Source organism: Eptesicus fuscus, chromosome 20, assembly GCF_027574615.1.
Source record: "Eptesicus fuscus isolate TK198812 chromosome 20, DD_ASM_mEF_20220401, whole genome shotgun sequence".
NCBI classification, from domain to species: Eukaryota; Metazoa; Chordata; class Mammalia; order Chiroptera; family Vespertilionidae; genus Eptesicus; species Eptesicus fuscus.
In genome coordinates, this window is record NC_072492.1 from 16,397,802 (window position 1) to 16,413,323 (window position 15,522).

Sequence of the window (15,522 nt, forward strand, 5' to 3'; positions counted from 1 at the left end):
TTCTCTTTGTCTCTCTCTCTCTCTCCCTTATTCTCTCTCTAAACATAAATAATATTAATAATTTCTATAGAAAAACTATCAAGCAAGTTTTAGTTTGTCTTTAAAAAGCCATCACTTAAAGATAAACATAAGAAAAACTAACAATCGGTTTTCTGACCTCTGCTTCTGCCCATACTGAAATAAATGATACCAGATTAGCTCTTCAAACATAAGCTAAAACACTGGACAAAAGTATATAAACTGTTCTCAGTGCCAACAACAGGTAAAGCAAAACTGATTTTTGAAAAAAGGGAGACAAATTAGGTGAGCCCATGATCCCTCAGGCTTCCTTTCTGCACTTTGGGGACCATCGTGCAGGGAAGTGAATCCGAGAAGAACATGGCAGTCCTACTGAGTACAGATCAGAGTTCAGGGAGGTGAGTTAGCTGGACTTCGTGGATGCAGAATACTGGAGGGAGGAGCTACTAGTACACAGAGAAGCTTCAATAATCTACCTGGCTGAACTGTAATTATGCATATACAAAATGAGACTCCACAAGGCCAGGCAAAGAATAAGCATTAAGAAAGCTATAAGCTGAACAATTACTGGAGCCCACAAAGGCTATCATACATTTGTGTTCCAACTAGCCAGAGTGGAAAGAACTCAATGAACATGGTGCATTCAGCAGACACCTCAGGAAGGCCATGATTTAGAAATAGGACTAAACTAGGTCCAGAGTAAAATCTACTCCGCCCACCCCATCTCAAACAGATCAGATGATCTGCAAGTAACTTAACAGCCTGCTAGACAACTCAATATTATTTAAAGAAATATACATAATCCAGTCACTAAATAATGTAATAGTCATGTCTAGTATCTAGTCAAAAATTACTAGACATTCTTTTATTGAATAGCATCCACCACAGCACAAAAAGCAAAATGTGGTCCTATAACATTAAATATTGCTACAGTTGCTTTAAGGTCAAGCTGAACCTGCTGCATTTGTGCACACTGGTACAAGGCTTACACGTTTATCTCTCCACATTTGTATTTCATTACAAATTTCTACGTATTTTGGTTTTGGAGAAAGAACAGGATTTGAATAGACGAACGACCTTTGGAAATGAATGGTTCTGGAAAATTACCGGTCACTTGCATAACCTTGGATGCCATATTCAACAGGCTGCAGCTTTCCAAGGAATGTGCTCTGGGTGTAGTTACCATCTGGGTTAATGGCAAGCTATTTTGCACCATGTGAGCAAAGCTAGAGACCTGGGAGCTCTGAAACCAGTCATTGTTGGCAGACATTTTCTCACCAAAATTAGCCTTCCTATCTGCTAGTAGGCTGGACACCGAAGGCAGGTAGCTCAGGCCCCGCCATAGGCCATCGGGCTTGCTAGCAGACCATTGCTTCAGAATACACATTTTTAAAAATCTATTTTTTACTGATTTCAGAGAAGAAGGGAGAGGGAGAGATAGAAACATCAATGATGAGAGAGAACCATTGATCAGACGCCTCCTGCATACCCGCTACTGGAAATCGAGCCTGAAACCCCAGCATGTACCCTAACTGTGAATCTAACCACGACCTCCTGTTTCATAGGTTGACGCTCAGCCCCTGGGTGATCCAGTGTGCCAGTGTGGATGGAGAGAACTAGATGGAGTTAAGAGATATATGTGGAAGAAAATTACATGTGACTTGGGGATGGACTGGACATTCAGCGTGATGTAGAAGAATGATTCCTCAATTTCTGGCTGGCATAATTTAAAGGACATCGGTACCATTCATAGAGAATGGGAAGAGGCCCTGATTTGGGAAGATAATGGATTTGCTTTGGGACATGCTGAATTTAAAATGCCTTGGATGCCGAAACCGGTTTGGCTCAGTGGATAAGAGCGTCGGTCTGCGGACTGAAAGGTCCCAGGTTCGATTCCGGTCAAGGGCATATACATTGGTTGCGGGCACATCCCCGGTAGGGGGTGTGCAGGAGGCAGCTGGTTGATGTTTCTCTCTCATCGATGTTTCTAGCTCTCTATCCCTCTCCCTTCCTCTCTGTAAAAAGTCAATAAAATATATTAAAATAATAAATAAAATAAAATGCCTTGGAGATACCAGGTAGGCAGGGAGATTATAGAGGTTGTCTTTCATAGTTAAGGTCCTCCGGACAAAGAAGTCTGTGAGCAATTAACAAGAGATTGTTTGGGGAGAAGAGGGCCTAGAGCCCAGCCTTGTGTCAACAAGCATTCACAAAGCAGGAATGCAAATAAAATGGGGAAAGACCAGTCAAATGAGCTACAAGAGCCCAAAGAAAAGAGTGTCGCCAGAAGGAAGCAATTCTCCAGGGACTCAAACACTCCTGAGACCTCTACTCAACTGAAAACTAACAAGTGTCCGTTGGATTGAGCGACTTGGAGGCACTGTTCATTTCAGCCAGTTATTTCTCCAGTGATCCAGGAGGTGACTGACTGGAGTGGGTTAAAGGGCTGATAATGAAATAGCTGAAAACCGACAACTCTGGAGAAGTTTGGCTGTGGATGAAGGGGAGGGGAGTGGCCGTGGATGGGAGGGGGTGGAATCAGCAGCTTATTTTGTTTCGTATCCTTAAGCAGGAACACGTAGGCCTGTTTAAAAGACGACAGGAAAAATTCTCCCAAGGAAGGGTGATGATTCTAGGGAGTGACCCGGCGGTTCCCCCCGTCCCCGCTATCTCCTCCTCCCGCGTTCTCTCCCCCTCGCCCCCCGCTCCTCTCCCCCTTCTCCACTACGCACAGCCCCAAGACCCACCGCCGCCCGGGCCCGCCAGCCCCGCTCGCAGGCGTCTCCTCACCGCAATGGCCCCTTCGCTCAGGTGTCCCACCATGACTGCGCAGCGCTAACTCCCGCGTTTCAGGTCCAGATGCACTGGCTTCGCTCCCCGGGTCCGGCGCGCTCTAAGGCAATTGGCCCGAGGAGCCGCGTACGCCACTTCCGCCTCCTGGCCTGCGCACGGCTCAGGGGCGGGCCTAGGAGCTGAGCAGCCACCGCATTGGCCGAGGCAGGGCGGGAGGCCCACGTGACCCTCCGGAGCCCAGGTTCCGGGCCGCTTCCCGGGAAAGTTGGGCCCGGTAGGCGGGGAGCTGAACTGCCGGGCGCGCCAAGGGTGACGCGAACGCGGCCACTGGCCCGAGGGACCAGTTCCGGGAGCTTTGCTGGCGGGCTCTTGGAACATGCCCGGCTTGGCCCTTTAATGGGCAGACAGCCTGGTCACCCAGAGCAGAGTGAGAGCCGGTACCCTGCTGCTAAATGTAGTAAATGCTGTGTGTTGATCCTGAGCCTATTAGCACAGTGGGAGTTTCTGAATGTAAATAAGACCCGGTTCCTGACCTCAGAGGCGAGCAGTCTGTCGAGGGAGCTTCCACTGTGAGTAGCCCTAACTCCAGGTAGACATGGTATAGGCCCCCGGAAAGAGACATGTGTGCTGGAATCACACCGATGGAAAGTCAGGGAAGGCTTCCTGGAGGAGGTGCCACTTGAACTGAATCTTGAAGGATGTGTGGACATTTGCCTTGTGGACTTCAAGTGAGAGGAGGGATGCAAAAATGAGTAACCTGTGCAAAAACTAGTGAGATGGCCCTAACTGGTTTGGCCACAGTGGATAGGGCGTTGGTCTGCGGACTGAAAGGTTCCAGGTTCGATTCCAGTCAAGGGCATGTACCTTGGACACATTAAAAAAAAAAAAAAAAAAAAACTAGTAAGAATAGTCTGGCAAGCTGGGAATAGCTTTGAGTAACTCGGATAGTAGGTTGCAGAGGAAAAGTGATACTTGAGCATTAGAAAGTAAACCAAATAATAAAGGGTTTGTACTGGGCTTTCCTGAATTCTAGGAGTATTGATAAGTTTAAGGCAGACTAACAACTGCCTCAATGTGGAGGATGGATTGAATTGGGGGACAGGGCAAAGAACGGAGGGCATGGAAACTAGTTGTGATACTCTGGAAAGAATACCAAACAAGAGATGGTGAGGCCTTGAACTAAAGGCGATTGAAAGGGGGGTGTTTCGGGGGCAATGAACTATGTAAGAGGTAGAAATATTTGTTAACTTAATATAGATCCTCCTTCCGCATGTAAACAAACCTATGCACAGAAAGGTTGCTGGTTTGATTCACTGTCAGTGAAGAGTAGAAAGAAAAATCTCGGGCCCTAGCCGGTTTGGCTCAGTGAATAGAGCATCAGCCTGCGAACTGAAGGGTCCCGGGTTCAATTCCGGTCAAGGGCATGTACCTTGGTTGCGGGCACATCCCCAGTAGGGGGTGTGCAGGAGGCAGCTGATCGATGTTTCTAACTTTCTATCCCTCTCCCTTCCTCGCTGTAAAAAATCAATAAAATATATATTTTTAAATAAATAAATATCAATGGAAAAAATATCCTCGGGTGAAGATTTAAAAATAATAATAATAATAATAATAAAAGAAAGAAAGAAAAATCTCGGATATCCCTCAGGTTTCTGGCTTGAGCAATTGGGATAGATGGAGGTCTAAGGGGACAGGGATGGTGGCTGTCAGTCACCTAGCATAGTGCCTGGAACAGAGTAGGCTTTTAATAAATATTTCTTTTTTTTTTTTTTTTTTAGAATTTTTTAGAGGAAGAGAAAGGGAGAGAGACAGAGAGAGAAACATAGATATGAGAAGGAAATAGCCATTAGCTGCCTTCCACAGGCGCCCCCTAATGGGATGGAGCCTGCAACCTGGGTATGTGCACTGAGCAAAAATCCCACCAGCCTTTCCATGCAGGGGAGGAGGCCCAACCCACTGAACCACACCGACCAGGGCTAAACATCTAAATGAAAGGACAATTGAGTGAACTGGTGTGAGAGCATATAGAGCCTTCTTCAGCATATAAATAAATAACTATTGAAAAAGTTCACAAGAATAGCCCGGCTGGAATGGCTTAGTTCAGTGGTCGGCAAACCACAGCTCGCGAGCCACATGCGGCTCTTTGGCCCCTTGAGTGTGGCTCTTCCACAAAATACGACGCTTTTAGCAAAGGCCAGCTTAGGAGTACCCTAATTAAGTTAATAATAATGTACCTACCTATATAGTTTGTTTTAAAAATTTGGCTCTCAAAATAAATTTCAATCGTTGTACTGTTGATATTTGGCTCTGTTGACTAATGAGTTTGCCGACCACTGGCTTAGTTGGTTGAACATAGTTCTGTGCACAGAAAGGTTGCTGGTTTGATTCCCTGTCAGGGAGCATGCCTGGGTTGGGAGCTCCATCCCCATTAGGGAGTGTGTGCCAAGGCAGTCGATCAATGTTTCTCTCTTACATCAATGTCGCTTTCTCTCTCCTCCCCTCCCCCTCTCCCTCTCCTTTTACTACTACCCTCTCCTTCCTTCTCTCTCCCTCCCTCCCATCCTCTCTCAATGCATGTCCTCAGGTGAGGACTAAAATTAAAAGATCACAAGCAGGATGTGTTTCTCTCACATCGATGTTTTCTCTCTGTCTTTCCCTCTCTCTTCCACTCTCTCTAGAAATCAATGGGAAAATATCCTCGGGTGAGGGAGGGAGGGAGGGAAGGAAGGACAGAGGGAGGAAGGAAGGAAGGGAGGGAGGGAGGGAGGGAGGGAGGGAGGGAGGGAGGGAGGAGGGAGGAAAGGAAGGAAGGAAGGAAGGAAGGAAGGAAGGAAGGAAGGAAGGAAGGAAGGAAGGAAGGAAGAAACAGGAGCTCAGAGCCACCAGGGCCAATGGGAACACGAGAGAAGGTTCCAGATCAGAGGCTGGGAGACGTGCTCTGTGGGCAGGCCACGGCCCAGCCTCACGCCACGTGCCAGCGGTGAGCTGCGTTTTCACTTTTGTAGCCTCTGGGGGAAGGAAGGGGCCTCCCTGTGTCCCGGGGGGAAGGGGACAAAGCTGGTTGGATTTCCTGTGAGCCAGGGGCCAGGGTGACTGGCAGGTGACAGAGGGGAAAAAGGCAGGAAGAACTTCCAGATTATAAAACACGGGGGACGCCAGGCCGGCGTGGCTCAGTGGTTGAGTGTCAACCTAGGAACCAGGAGGTCACGGTTCGATTCCCGGTCAGGGCACATTCCCGGGGTTGCGGGCTCCATCCCCAGTAGGGGGCGGGCAGGAGGCAGCGGATCCATGATTCTCTCTCAGCACTGATGTTTCTATCTCTCTCTCCCTCTCCCTTCCTCTCTGAAATGAATAAAAATAATTTAAAAAAAAAAAAAAAAGATCACAAGCATTGATTTTGTTGCTTCATGCTTGCTGGAATGAAATCTTGATTTGCTAGAACTACACATTTGTAGAAATCTGAACTCCTTATTTTCTTATTCATATTGTAGATCTAAAGGACCATGGATCTGCCTGTGGATGAGTGGAAATCGTACATACTTCAGAAGTGGTCTTTGCTCCCAAAATCCATTCAGGTCACAATTTGTACAGCAGAGACTTTGAGCGATATCTTTCTTCACTCCTCTTCGCTTCTTCAGTGAGTAAACGGAAGCTTTAACCAGGGAAATTTTGATCTGGAAAATGTTCCCGGTTGTCATTTGCCCTTAAATTTCAGGCAGAAGAAATATAAGTGGAGGGATTAAATTCAGATTTTTATATTTTGGGACATTCAGCAGTTCTTGCTATTTCCAGTGTTTCCTAACCTACTATTGTAGAAAAGGTAGGGATGCTATTTAGCTTTTTAGGTATCAATGTTATGTTTCAATAATCAGTGCCTTGCTATATAGTCACTAGGCTGTGAACATTGCCATTTCCCAAAGGTTGTAGTGGAGATTTACTAGCTGTGCATTGAAATTCCTAAGTGCTCAAATTCAGAAAGGACTTTCGAGGATTAACTCCAGTATTTTTCAAACTCTCTTGACTACCCTCTTCAGTAAGAAATATTTTATATCCCAGCCTAATACACATACATATACAGTATATATAGAGAGAAAAACTGAAACAAGAGTTTCCTACAAGTTCAGTGAATTTTTATTGATCACCTATTTTGCGCCACAAATTCTCTAAACCTGATAAAAGACGTCAACCCGCAGATTCCACAAGCTTAGCAAATCCCAAACAGTGTAAACATAAATAAAATCACACCTAGGGACAGCAGACTCAAACTGCCAAAAACTAAAGAAAAAAGAAGAAATCTTAGGTGGCAGCTAGCTCCTGCTTGGCACCATGGCTGCCCTCAGACCCTTGTGGAACCAAGATTGTCAAAAAGAGGACCAAGAAGTTCATCTGCAGTCAAACCAATATGTCAAAATTAGGCGGAACTGGTGAAAGCCTAGAGGCATTGACAGTAGGGTGTGCAGAAGTTCAAGGGCCAGATCTTGATGCCCAGCATTGGTTATGGGAGCAACAAGAAAACAAAGCACATGCTGCCCAGGGGCTTTTGGAAGTTTCTGGTCCACACCTTCAAGGAACTTATGTGCTGCTGATGTGTAACACCTCTTACTGTGTGTGCTGAGATTGCACACGTCTCCTCAGACACCACAGAGCTATGTGGAAAGAGCAGCCCAGCTGGCCATCAGTCACTAATTCCAACGCCAGGCTGCACAGCGAAGAAAATGAATAGACAGGTTGTGTGTACATTGTATTTGTGTTAGGAAAACCATAAAATTCTAAAAAAAAAAAAAAAGAGAGAGAGAGAGAGAGAAATAATCTTAAAAACAACCAAAGAAGGAAAAAAAGGCGTTACCCATATGCAAGTAAAAATAAGACAATGGCTGATTTTTTTTTTCCAGTAAAACTATGGAAGCCAGAAGACAATTAAATGGCACATTTAAAATACTAAAAGGAAAACAAAGCAAAATAAAACTTGCCAATCTAGAACTCTGTACCTAATGAAAATACCTTTCAAAACTTGGGAAGTGGTAAAAGTACTAACCACTTCTTGGTGCATGGGTGAATGCTCAACCAACTGAGCCACACCACCCAGGACACAAATCAATTTTATTGATCTCACTTAAGACCTTTCAGGAGTTTCTTTAGCTCTTATAATAAAGACTAAAATTCTTAATACAGATAGCCAGTAAAGACATTGCAATCTAACCATTGCCTATCTCTCTGGCCTCTTTCATCACACTCCCCTTTCAGACATATTGGCCTTCCTTCAATTCTTTTGTTTGTTTGTTTGTTTGTTTAAATTTATCTTTATTGTTGAAAGTATTATAGATGTCCCCCTTTATTTTCCCCATTGACTCCCTCTCCCCTGCTCCTGCCCCATCCCCTTATTTCAATTCTTGATATGCATTATGCTTCTTCATACCACATGGCCTCCACTTCTATTTCTTCTGCCTGAAATTCTTTTTCTATCTCCTCTCTACTCCACCATGCCCTAAGAACTAATTAACTTCTGCTCATCCTTCAGAATCATATAAATCTTTCCTCAGGAAAGCTGTCCTTGGATCTCAGCTGGGTCATATTCATTTTTTTAAAATATATTTTTATTGATTTCAGAGAGGAAAGGAGAGGGAGGTAGAGACAGAAACATTGATGGCTGCCTCTTGCACGCCCCCTACTGGGGATGGAGCCTGCAACCCAGGCATGTGCCCTTGACTGGAATCAAACCCGGGACCCTTCAGTCCACAGGTCGACGCTCTATCCACTGAGCCAAACCAGCTAGAACATGTTCGTTTTTTATACATTTACAATACTGCATATCTTTCCTTTTTATATTTGTGTAGTCATTTGATTAATATCTGTCTTCACTACTAGACTATAAACTCCATAAGGGCAAGGACCTTGTCAATATTTGTTTGTCTTTCTTTAGACAAGAGCAGTGCAGTGTCAAAAACACAGGTACTCAAATACTGATTGAATGACAGTTTGATGATGTGTATAAAGCTCTTAGTTCAGTGACTGACACATATTAATGCTAAATATGACACATAAATGAAGACCTCATCTATATGCAGACACATAAACATATGTTTCAGGCTCAAGGTAGGCATTTTATCTTTGTGCCAGCAGCTAACACAGTGTCTTTCTAGTTCTTTTTATGTATTCTCATTCATTTGTAGATAAATATGCACATATCTTTTTTATTCTCGGTTAAATTATATTATGTGTTTTGTTTTGTGAGGTTTTTTCCAACATCACACCTTAATCTTTTTAGCAACTACATGGTATTGCTAGTGTAATATAGCAAATTTAGTTATTCTTTCCCCTGTTGATGGGCAATTAATTATTTCTATGTTGTTTTTCTTTTCTTTTTTACTGTTACATACAGTGCTGCAGTGAACAACTTTTATATATGATTTTGTACATACATTTAGAACTTAACATAGGACCTGAGAGGAGGAATTGTTGCATCAATGGTTATGAGCATTTAAAATTAAATAAATACTGCAAAATTGTCTTCCAAAGAGGCTTTACCAGTTTACCACAAATAGCATATGAAAATCACTTTCCCATGTCCTCACCAACATTAAAAGCAACAGTCTTTAACTTTGCCAACCACAAGGACAAAATAATCTTGATTAATTTTCATTTTTCTGATTACTAGTAAAGTAATTCACCATTTCCAATACTACCACCCATTTATATATCAACTGTGAATTGTTCATTTCTGCCTTTTGCCCATTTTTCTAGTGGGTTATCTGTCTTTCTCTTATTAATTTGTAAATCTGGCTGTGTAATTCTTTGTTATATATGCTACAGATTTTTCTTTTAGTTTATTATTTATCTATTTTACTTTCAGTGTCTTGCATTATATATAAATTATGTGTATATGCTTTAACTTTTATACAGCCATGTCTGTCATTTTCTTTTTGGCTTCTGGGTTATGTGTCTTAGTTAGTTAGGATAGTCTACTATACTCAAAGATTATAAAAATATCCGTTATTTTTTCTAACATTTTTTTTTAGTTTTGTGTTTTGGTTTTAGTTCTCTAATCCATCTGGAACTTGTTTTTCTGTATGACATGAGAGAGTACTGGACGTATTTTTCCAGATAATTTTTTCACAGTATTTATTGAATAGTCAGTCCATCCTTTCCCCATTGCTTCAAAATGCTACATTTATTAAAAATTAAATTTCTGCCTGGCTGGCACGACTCAGTGGTTGAGCATCAACCCATGAACCAGAGGTCATGGTTCAATTCCTGGTCAGGGCACATGCCCAGATTGCAGGCTTGATACCCAGTAAGGTACATGCAAGAGGCAGCTGATCGATGATTCTCTCTCATCATTGATGTTTCTATCTCTCTCTCCCCCTCTCTCTGAAATTAATAAAAAAATATTTTTAAACGAATAAAAATTTAGCCCTCCATCCTCTAAATAAAAATTCCAGTCCCTAAGTCTCTGAGACCACAAGATCCCCGCCCCCTGCCACCCGCATCACATTAGATAATAGAACCTCATGTGTCCCAATGATTTGCAAATCATCATTTTCAAGTGCAAGTGTAACCAGACAACCAAGGGGTCCGGGCTGCCTGTCACTACTTGAGCCAATTGAGCAGAGACAGGGTTGAATCACATGTGAGTATTTATTCCAATAATGCTGGCAGTAGGGGAGAGCAGCATATCATCCACAAAAATCTGCTCTAACCCTCCCTGTAAACCAGCTGCTTCTATTGGGTAGAAGGGCAATATACCCAAAGATTACGTAGGAAAGTAAGAATTACAGGCCTGGGAAAGTAGGCAAGGTATAATGGGTACAGGCAATAGGGCTGGGGGTTGTAAAGAGCAGGTGCCTCTGGGACTAGATTGTTTCAGCCAGGAGGTTGTAAATCTTTCCAAAATGACCGGCAGTTCTCAGGACAGGAGGATGGACTGCATTCCGATGTTAGCTCCCATGTCCCAGGGCATACAACTCTCAGCCAGGTTAGAATGTGCTTTCTCTAAGCAGAATAGCACCATCCTGGTTAATAGAACATGATTAATATTTCTTATCATTGTAGCTAGTCCCCAATATTCTATTTCTGCCCCTAACACAATGGTTAAGAGTTTTCCTTGAAATAACAAAGTCTTCCTTGAAATACGTTGTGGGGTTTTGTGTTTGTTTGTTTTTTCTTTCTCCATAAAGACCTGAGGATGAGATGTTTCTACAAGAGCTTTCTAGAGGTTACCTGGTGGGAAAGGACCCCAGTGCTCCCCTTTTCTACAGAGAAGAAGGAAATAAAAAATTTCAGGACAAGGATTATATGGCAGCCACAGTGCTGTACACTAAGGTAAGACACTGCCAGCTCAATGGGATGGGCTATTTCAACAATTTAACTAGACATATTTCTTCAAGTGCCGAATTGTGTAGCCAGTGGTAGCTTTGTCTATAATTTGTGGATTGGATTTGAAAAAGAAAACTGACAGGATTCCACAGTTGGTTATATTCTGAAACACAGGGTAGTTTGTATTGTATGTCCTGAATTCAACATTCCTTCATACACCCTGTAGCAGTAGTATTGGACCATCCCCCTACCTTGTGCATGTCTGTCAGCTTTCATGGAATTGTATGCCATTTTTGTCTAAACGAGGCTATTGTTTTGATAGAGAGCGGCCAGATTTTTGGTTAGCCACAGTGTGACTTAGATGAAGTTAGAAAGGAAAATAAGCTCAATTGCCACAGCCCAGTTGAACTCCATTTTGAAGGTTATCAACAAATATTTTAAAATTACACTAACCATCAATGATCTAGATTTTGAGGAGGAATACTGGCTTTTATCAACCTTTTGCTGTTGTTGTCCTCCTTCAGGGTAGGAACTGGAACAAGATCCCTAAAAGATTTCCTTCCATAACTTTTAAAAGATAAATATAGATTTAAAGCAAGATGTATCACTCCCTGGCACCAGGTCTGTGATCTTGTATATTAAAAGAATGAGTGTAGCCCTAGCCGGTTTGGCTCAATGGATAGAGTGTTGGCCTGCAGACCAAAGGGTCCCAGGTTTGATTTCGGTCAAGGGCACGTACCTTGGTTGCAGGCGCCTCCCTAGCCTGGGCCCAGGTTAGGGCTTGTGCAGGAGCCAACCAATCGATGTGTTTCTCTCACATCAGTGTTTCTCTCTTGTCTTGCCCTCTCTCTTCCACTCTCCCTAAAAATCAATGGAAAAATATCCTTGAGTGAGGATTAACATAAAACAAAACAACAAAAAGAGTGTAAATTTGAAAGTGTACTATTACTGTGAATCTTTAGCAGGCCTATCAGACCTACAGCAGCAGCTTCGATAATTGCTAAAAAGCCCTGCTTTGTAATGTTGTAACCAAGTATTTAGCTGAATAATGTGTTAGTGATTGCTGAAGAATTAAAACTCATTAGCTGTAATGATAGGTGGCTTAGTTCTTCTTCAGAGTTAACCTCTTCCACTTCATGTGTGTGCACCATAAATGTGATCCCCTGGAAGTTGTTCAAGAAAAACATATAAGCCCAGCCTGTGTGGCTCAGTGGTTGAGTGTGACGACCTGTGAACCAAGAGGTCACAGTTTGATTCCCGGGTTGTGGGCTCGAGCTCCAGTGTGGGACGTGCAGGAGGCAGCTGATCCATGATTCTTTCTCATCATTGCTATTTCTCTCTCTCTCTCCCTTCCTCTCTGAAATCAATAAAAACATATTTAAAAAGAAAGAAAGAAAAACACATAAACTAAAAAGTAAAATCAGACTGAAAAAAGACTGGATGTGGAGAGACGGACCTTCCTATTTCATGAAGCTAGTATTTTGGTGATTATGATACTTGGCAATTTTTAATAAGTGATTTTCTTTCTTTTTTATAATAGTTGTTGCTTTTGTCTGATTGCAAGTGCAATATATGTTTACTTGGAAAATATAGAGAAGCACAGAGAATAAAGAAAGCCCATAGCCAATGATAGGCATTGTTAACATTTTTGCTTATATCCATCCAGCCACGTTTTCCTCTGAAAATACGTTTTTCTTTTACAAAATTGGGATAATGCTGTACTTACTGTTTTGTAACCTGCTTTTTCCTCGCTATAATTTATTGTGACCATTTTCTCATGTTATTAAATTTTCCACTAGAACATGATTTTTTACGGCTGGCTTAGTGTTCCATTACGGAGAACTACACTTGATTTAACATCTAATGTTGGCAGATTGTTTGGTATCATAAAGCTGCAAGGAGCATCTTCCTATGGAAATATTTGTACACATCTGCTTATTTCCTTAGGATTCAGCTCCCAGAAGCGCAGTTGCTGGGTCAGTTGAGTGTAATTTTTTAAGGCATTTGGTACTCGATGCTGAATTGTTCTCCAGGAGAGAATTGGTTAACATCCCTTTAGCAGATTATGGGAATACTCATACCTCTGTATCCTAAGCAACACTGGATTATTATGGTTTCATTATTTTATCAAGGCATTTTTGAATAGGAAATGTGTTTATGTAGTTAGAATTCAAAAAGTGCAAGATTATACAGTGTAGTCTACTTCCTCTGTCCCCAGCCACCTCATTTCCCATGCCCAGAAGATACAGTATTAAATGTATCTTTCTAGAGCTACTTTGGCCGCTATAAATAATACAAATAATCTCCCACTCCTGCACACACACAAACTTTTAAAAAATTATTTATTTTAGAGGGGGGAGAGAGAGAGAGAGAGAGAGAGACAGAGAGAGAGAGAGAGACAGAGAGAGAGAGAGAGAGAGAGAGAGAGAGAGAGAGAGAGAGAGAGACATCGATTTGTTCCACTTATTTATGCATTCATTGGTTGATTCTTGTATGTGCCCTGACCAGGGATCGAACCCTCAACCTTGGTGTATGGGGACCATGCTCTAACCAACTGAGCTACCTGGATAGGGCCACACTCTTTTTATACAGTCTTTAGCACTGTCCTTTTGCCACTTAATAATATCTTAAGATCATTTTTACATTTAATTGATGTCCTATAGATGAATATCTGTCATTTTCTATCTTGCTATTTCAAACAATTCTGTGATGCGAAACTTTGCATGTATGTTATTTTGCACATATCTATAGGATAAATATATATCTGTAGGACAAATTCTTAGAAGAGAAATTGCTGGGTCAATGGATCTGTATAGTTAAATTGCCCTCTATAATCATGAGATCAATTTACCCTCCCACTAGCAACACATGAGAATAATTACTATCCCACTTCTTTACCACCTCAGTGTCCTAGCAATTTTATTTTTCTTTGCCAAACTGATAGGTAAAAAATGGAATCTCAGTAAAGTTTTAATTTGCATTTTGCTGATTATGAATGAGGTTGAGTATTTTTTATATGTTTAAGAGCCATTTATATTTCCCATTAGAACTGTTCATATAATTTACTTATTTTCCGATTGAGTTTTTGGTTGTCATCTTATTGATCTGTAGGAACTGTTCATAAAGTAAAGAAATGAGCCCTTTGTCTGTAATATGAGTTGCAGATATATTTTTCCCGTTCAGTGTTTGTCTTTTGATATTGCTTTTATCGGTTTTTACTGTAAAGAAATTTGTTATTTTTATGTGGTCAAATTTATTAACCTTTTATGACTTCTGGGTTTTGTGTCATAATTAGAAAGGTATTCCTCACTGCAACATCCCGTTAGACTATTTCTGTGGTTTCCTCCAGTGCTCTTATAGTTTCATTTTTTACATTAAGATTTTGATTCATTTGGAATTTATCCTATTGAAAGTCTTATCATATATAGAGAACCAATTTTATTTTTCCTCAGTGGCTACCTGTTTTCCCCAATACTTTTTACTGAATAATTCCCATCTTTTCTCCAGTGCTTTGAGATGCTACCCATTTTATTATTAATCCTTGGTGGTAGAACAAACGTGGCCCTTCTTTGCTTTCATTTCCATATATTTGGCTACCCATTTGTTTCCCATATATCATTAGTGCTGCTTCTTTTGTGAATTTCTATTTGTGCCACTCACTCTTTGTTATGTGTAGGATTATGCTCCTCGCTTTTCATTTACCGTTAGTATTGTTTGTGCCTGAAGAAGCTGTGTCTGATGCTGTTACCTTCAAAGTGCTTTGAGTATTTATTTCTTCACTTGCCCTTCGCAGCTTTGCTCAAAACTAGTTAGAAATGAAGCTGAAGCAGGTGAAGCACAAAGAAATCCAGTAAAATTTCCTAATTGCACCCAGTCTTTAATAGTAGAGCCCCTATTATCTGAAAACAAAATAGTTTAAAGATGCTATTCCCCATTTATACTTTTAACTGGTTCATTGTTTTGCAGGGAGTATCGCATTCAAGGCCAAACACTGAGGACATTTCGTTGTGTTATGCCAATCGCTCTGCAGCCCTCTTCCGCCTGGGCCAGTATGAAGTGAGTATTAGGATGCCTGGTGTGATTGGAGAGGATCTGGAGGACTAGACCTTTGTGTCTGCTTCTGCCTTAGAACACTAAAATTGAGCCTGGCCAGCGTGGCTCAGTGGTTGAGCATGGACCTATGAACCAGGAGGACACGGTTCAATTCCCGGTCAGGACACATGCCCTGGTTGCGGCCTTGATCCCCAGTAGGGGGCATGCAAGAGGTAGCCAATCAATGATTCTCATCATTGATGTTTCTATCTCTCTCTCCTTTCCTCTCTCTGAAAACAATAAAATTCTATTTAAAAATAAATAAATAAAAATAAAATTGAGCCATGCTGCAATTAGTTGAATTGG

At 41.8% G+C, this 15,522-nt stretch overlaps 2 protein-coding genes across 5 annotated transcripts in view; one reads left to right on the plus strand and one right to left on the minus strand.

Moving 5' to 3' along the window:
- RPA1 (replication protein A1) overlaps positions 1-2,913 on the minus strand; it is a 58,573-nt gene extending 55,660 nt beyond the window's left edge. For 3 of the 4 annotated variants that reach the window (XM_054708831.1, XM_008147888.3, XM_054708832.1), the window contains exon 1: positions 2,809-2,913. In XM_054708831.1, the coding sequence (XP_054564806.1) occupies positions 2,809-2,841 (33 nt within the window). In that variant the 5' untranslated portion in view covers positions 2,842-2,913. The remainder of the gene's footprint in view (positions 1-2,808) is intronic. The other variant, XM_054708833.1, reaches the window with a different exon arrangement.
- A 179-nt stretch (positions 2,914-3,092) lies between these two features.
- SMYD4 (SET and MYND domain containing 4) overlaps positions 3,093-15,522 on the plus strand; it is a 35,914-nt gene continuing 23,484 nt past the window's right edge. The window contains exons 1-4 of the mRNA XM_008147887.3: positions 3,093-3,380; positions 6,303-6,448; positions 10,986-11,130; positions 15,091-15,180. Of these exons, the coding sequence (XP_008146109.2) occupies positions 6,315-6,448; positions 10,986-11,130; positions 15,091-15,180 (369 nt within the window). The 5' untranslated portion in view covers positions 3,093-3,380; positions 6,303-6,314. The remainder of the gene's footprint in view (positions 3,381-6,302; positions 6,449-10,985; positions 11,131-15,090; positions 15,181-15,522) is intronic.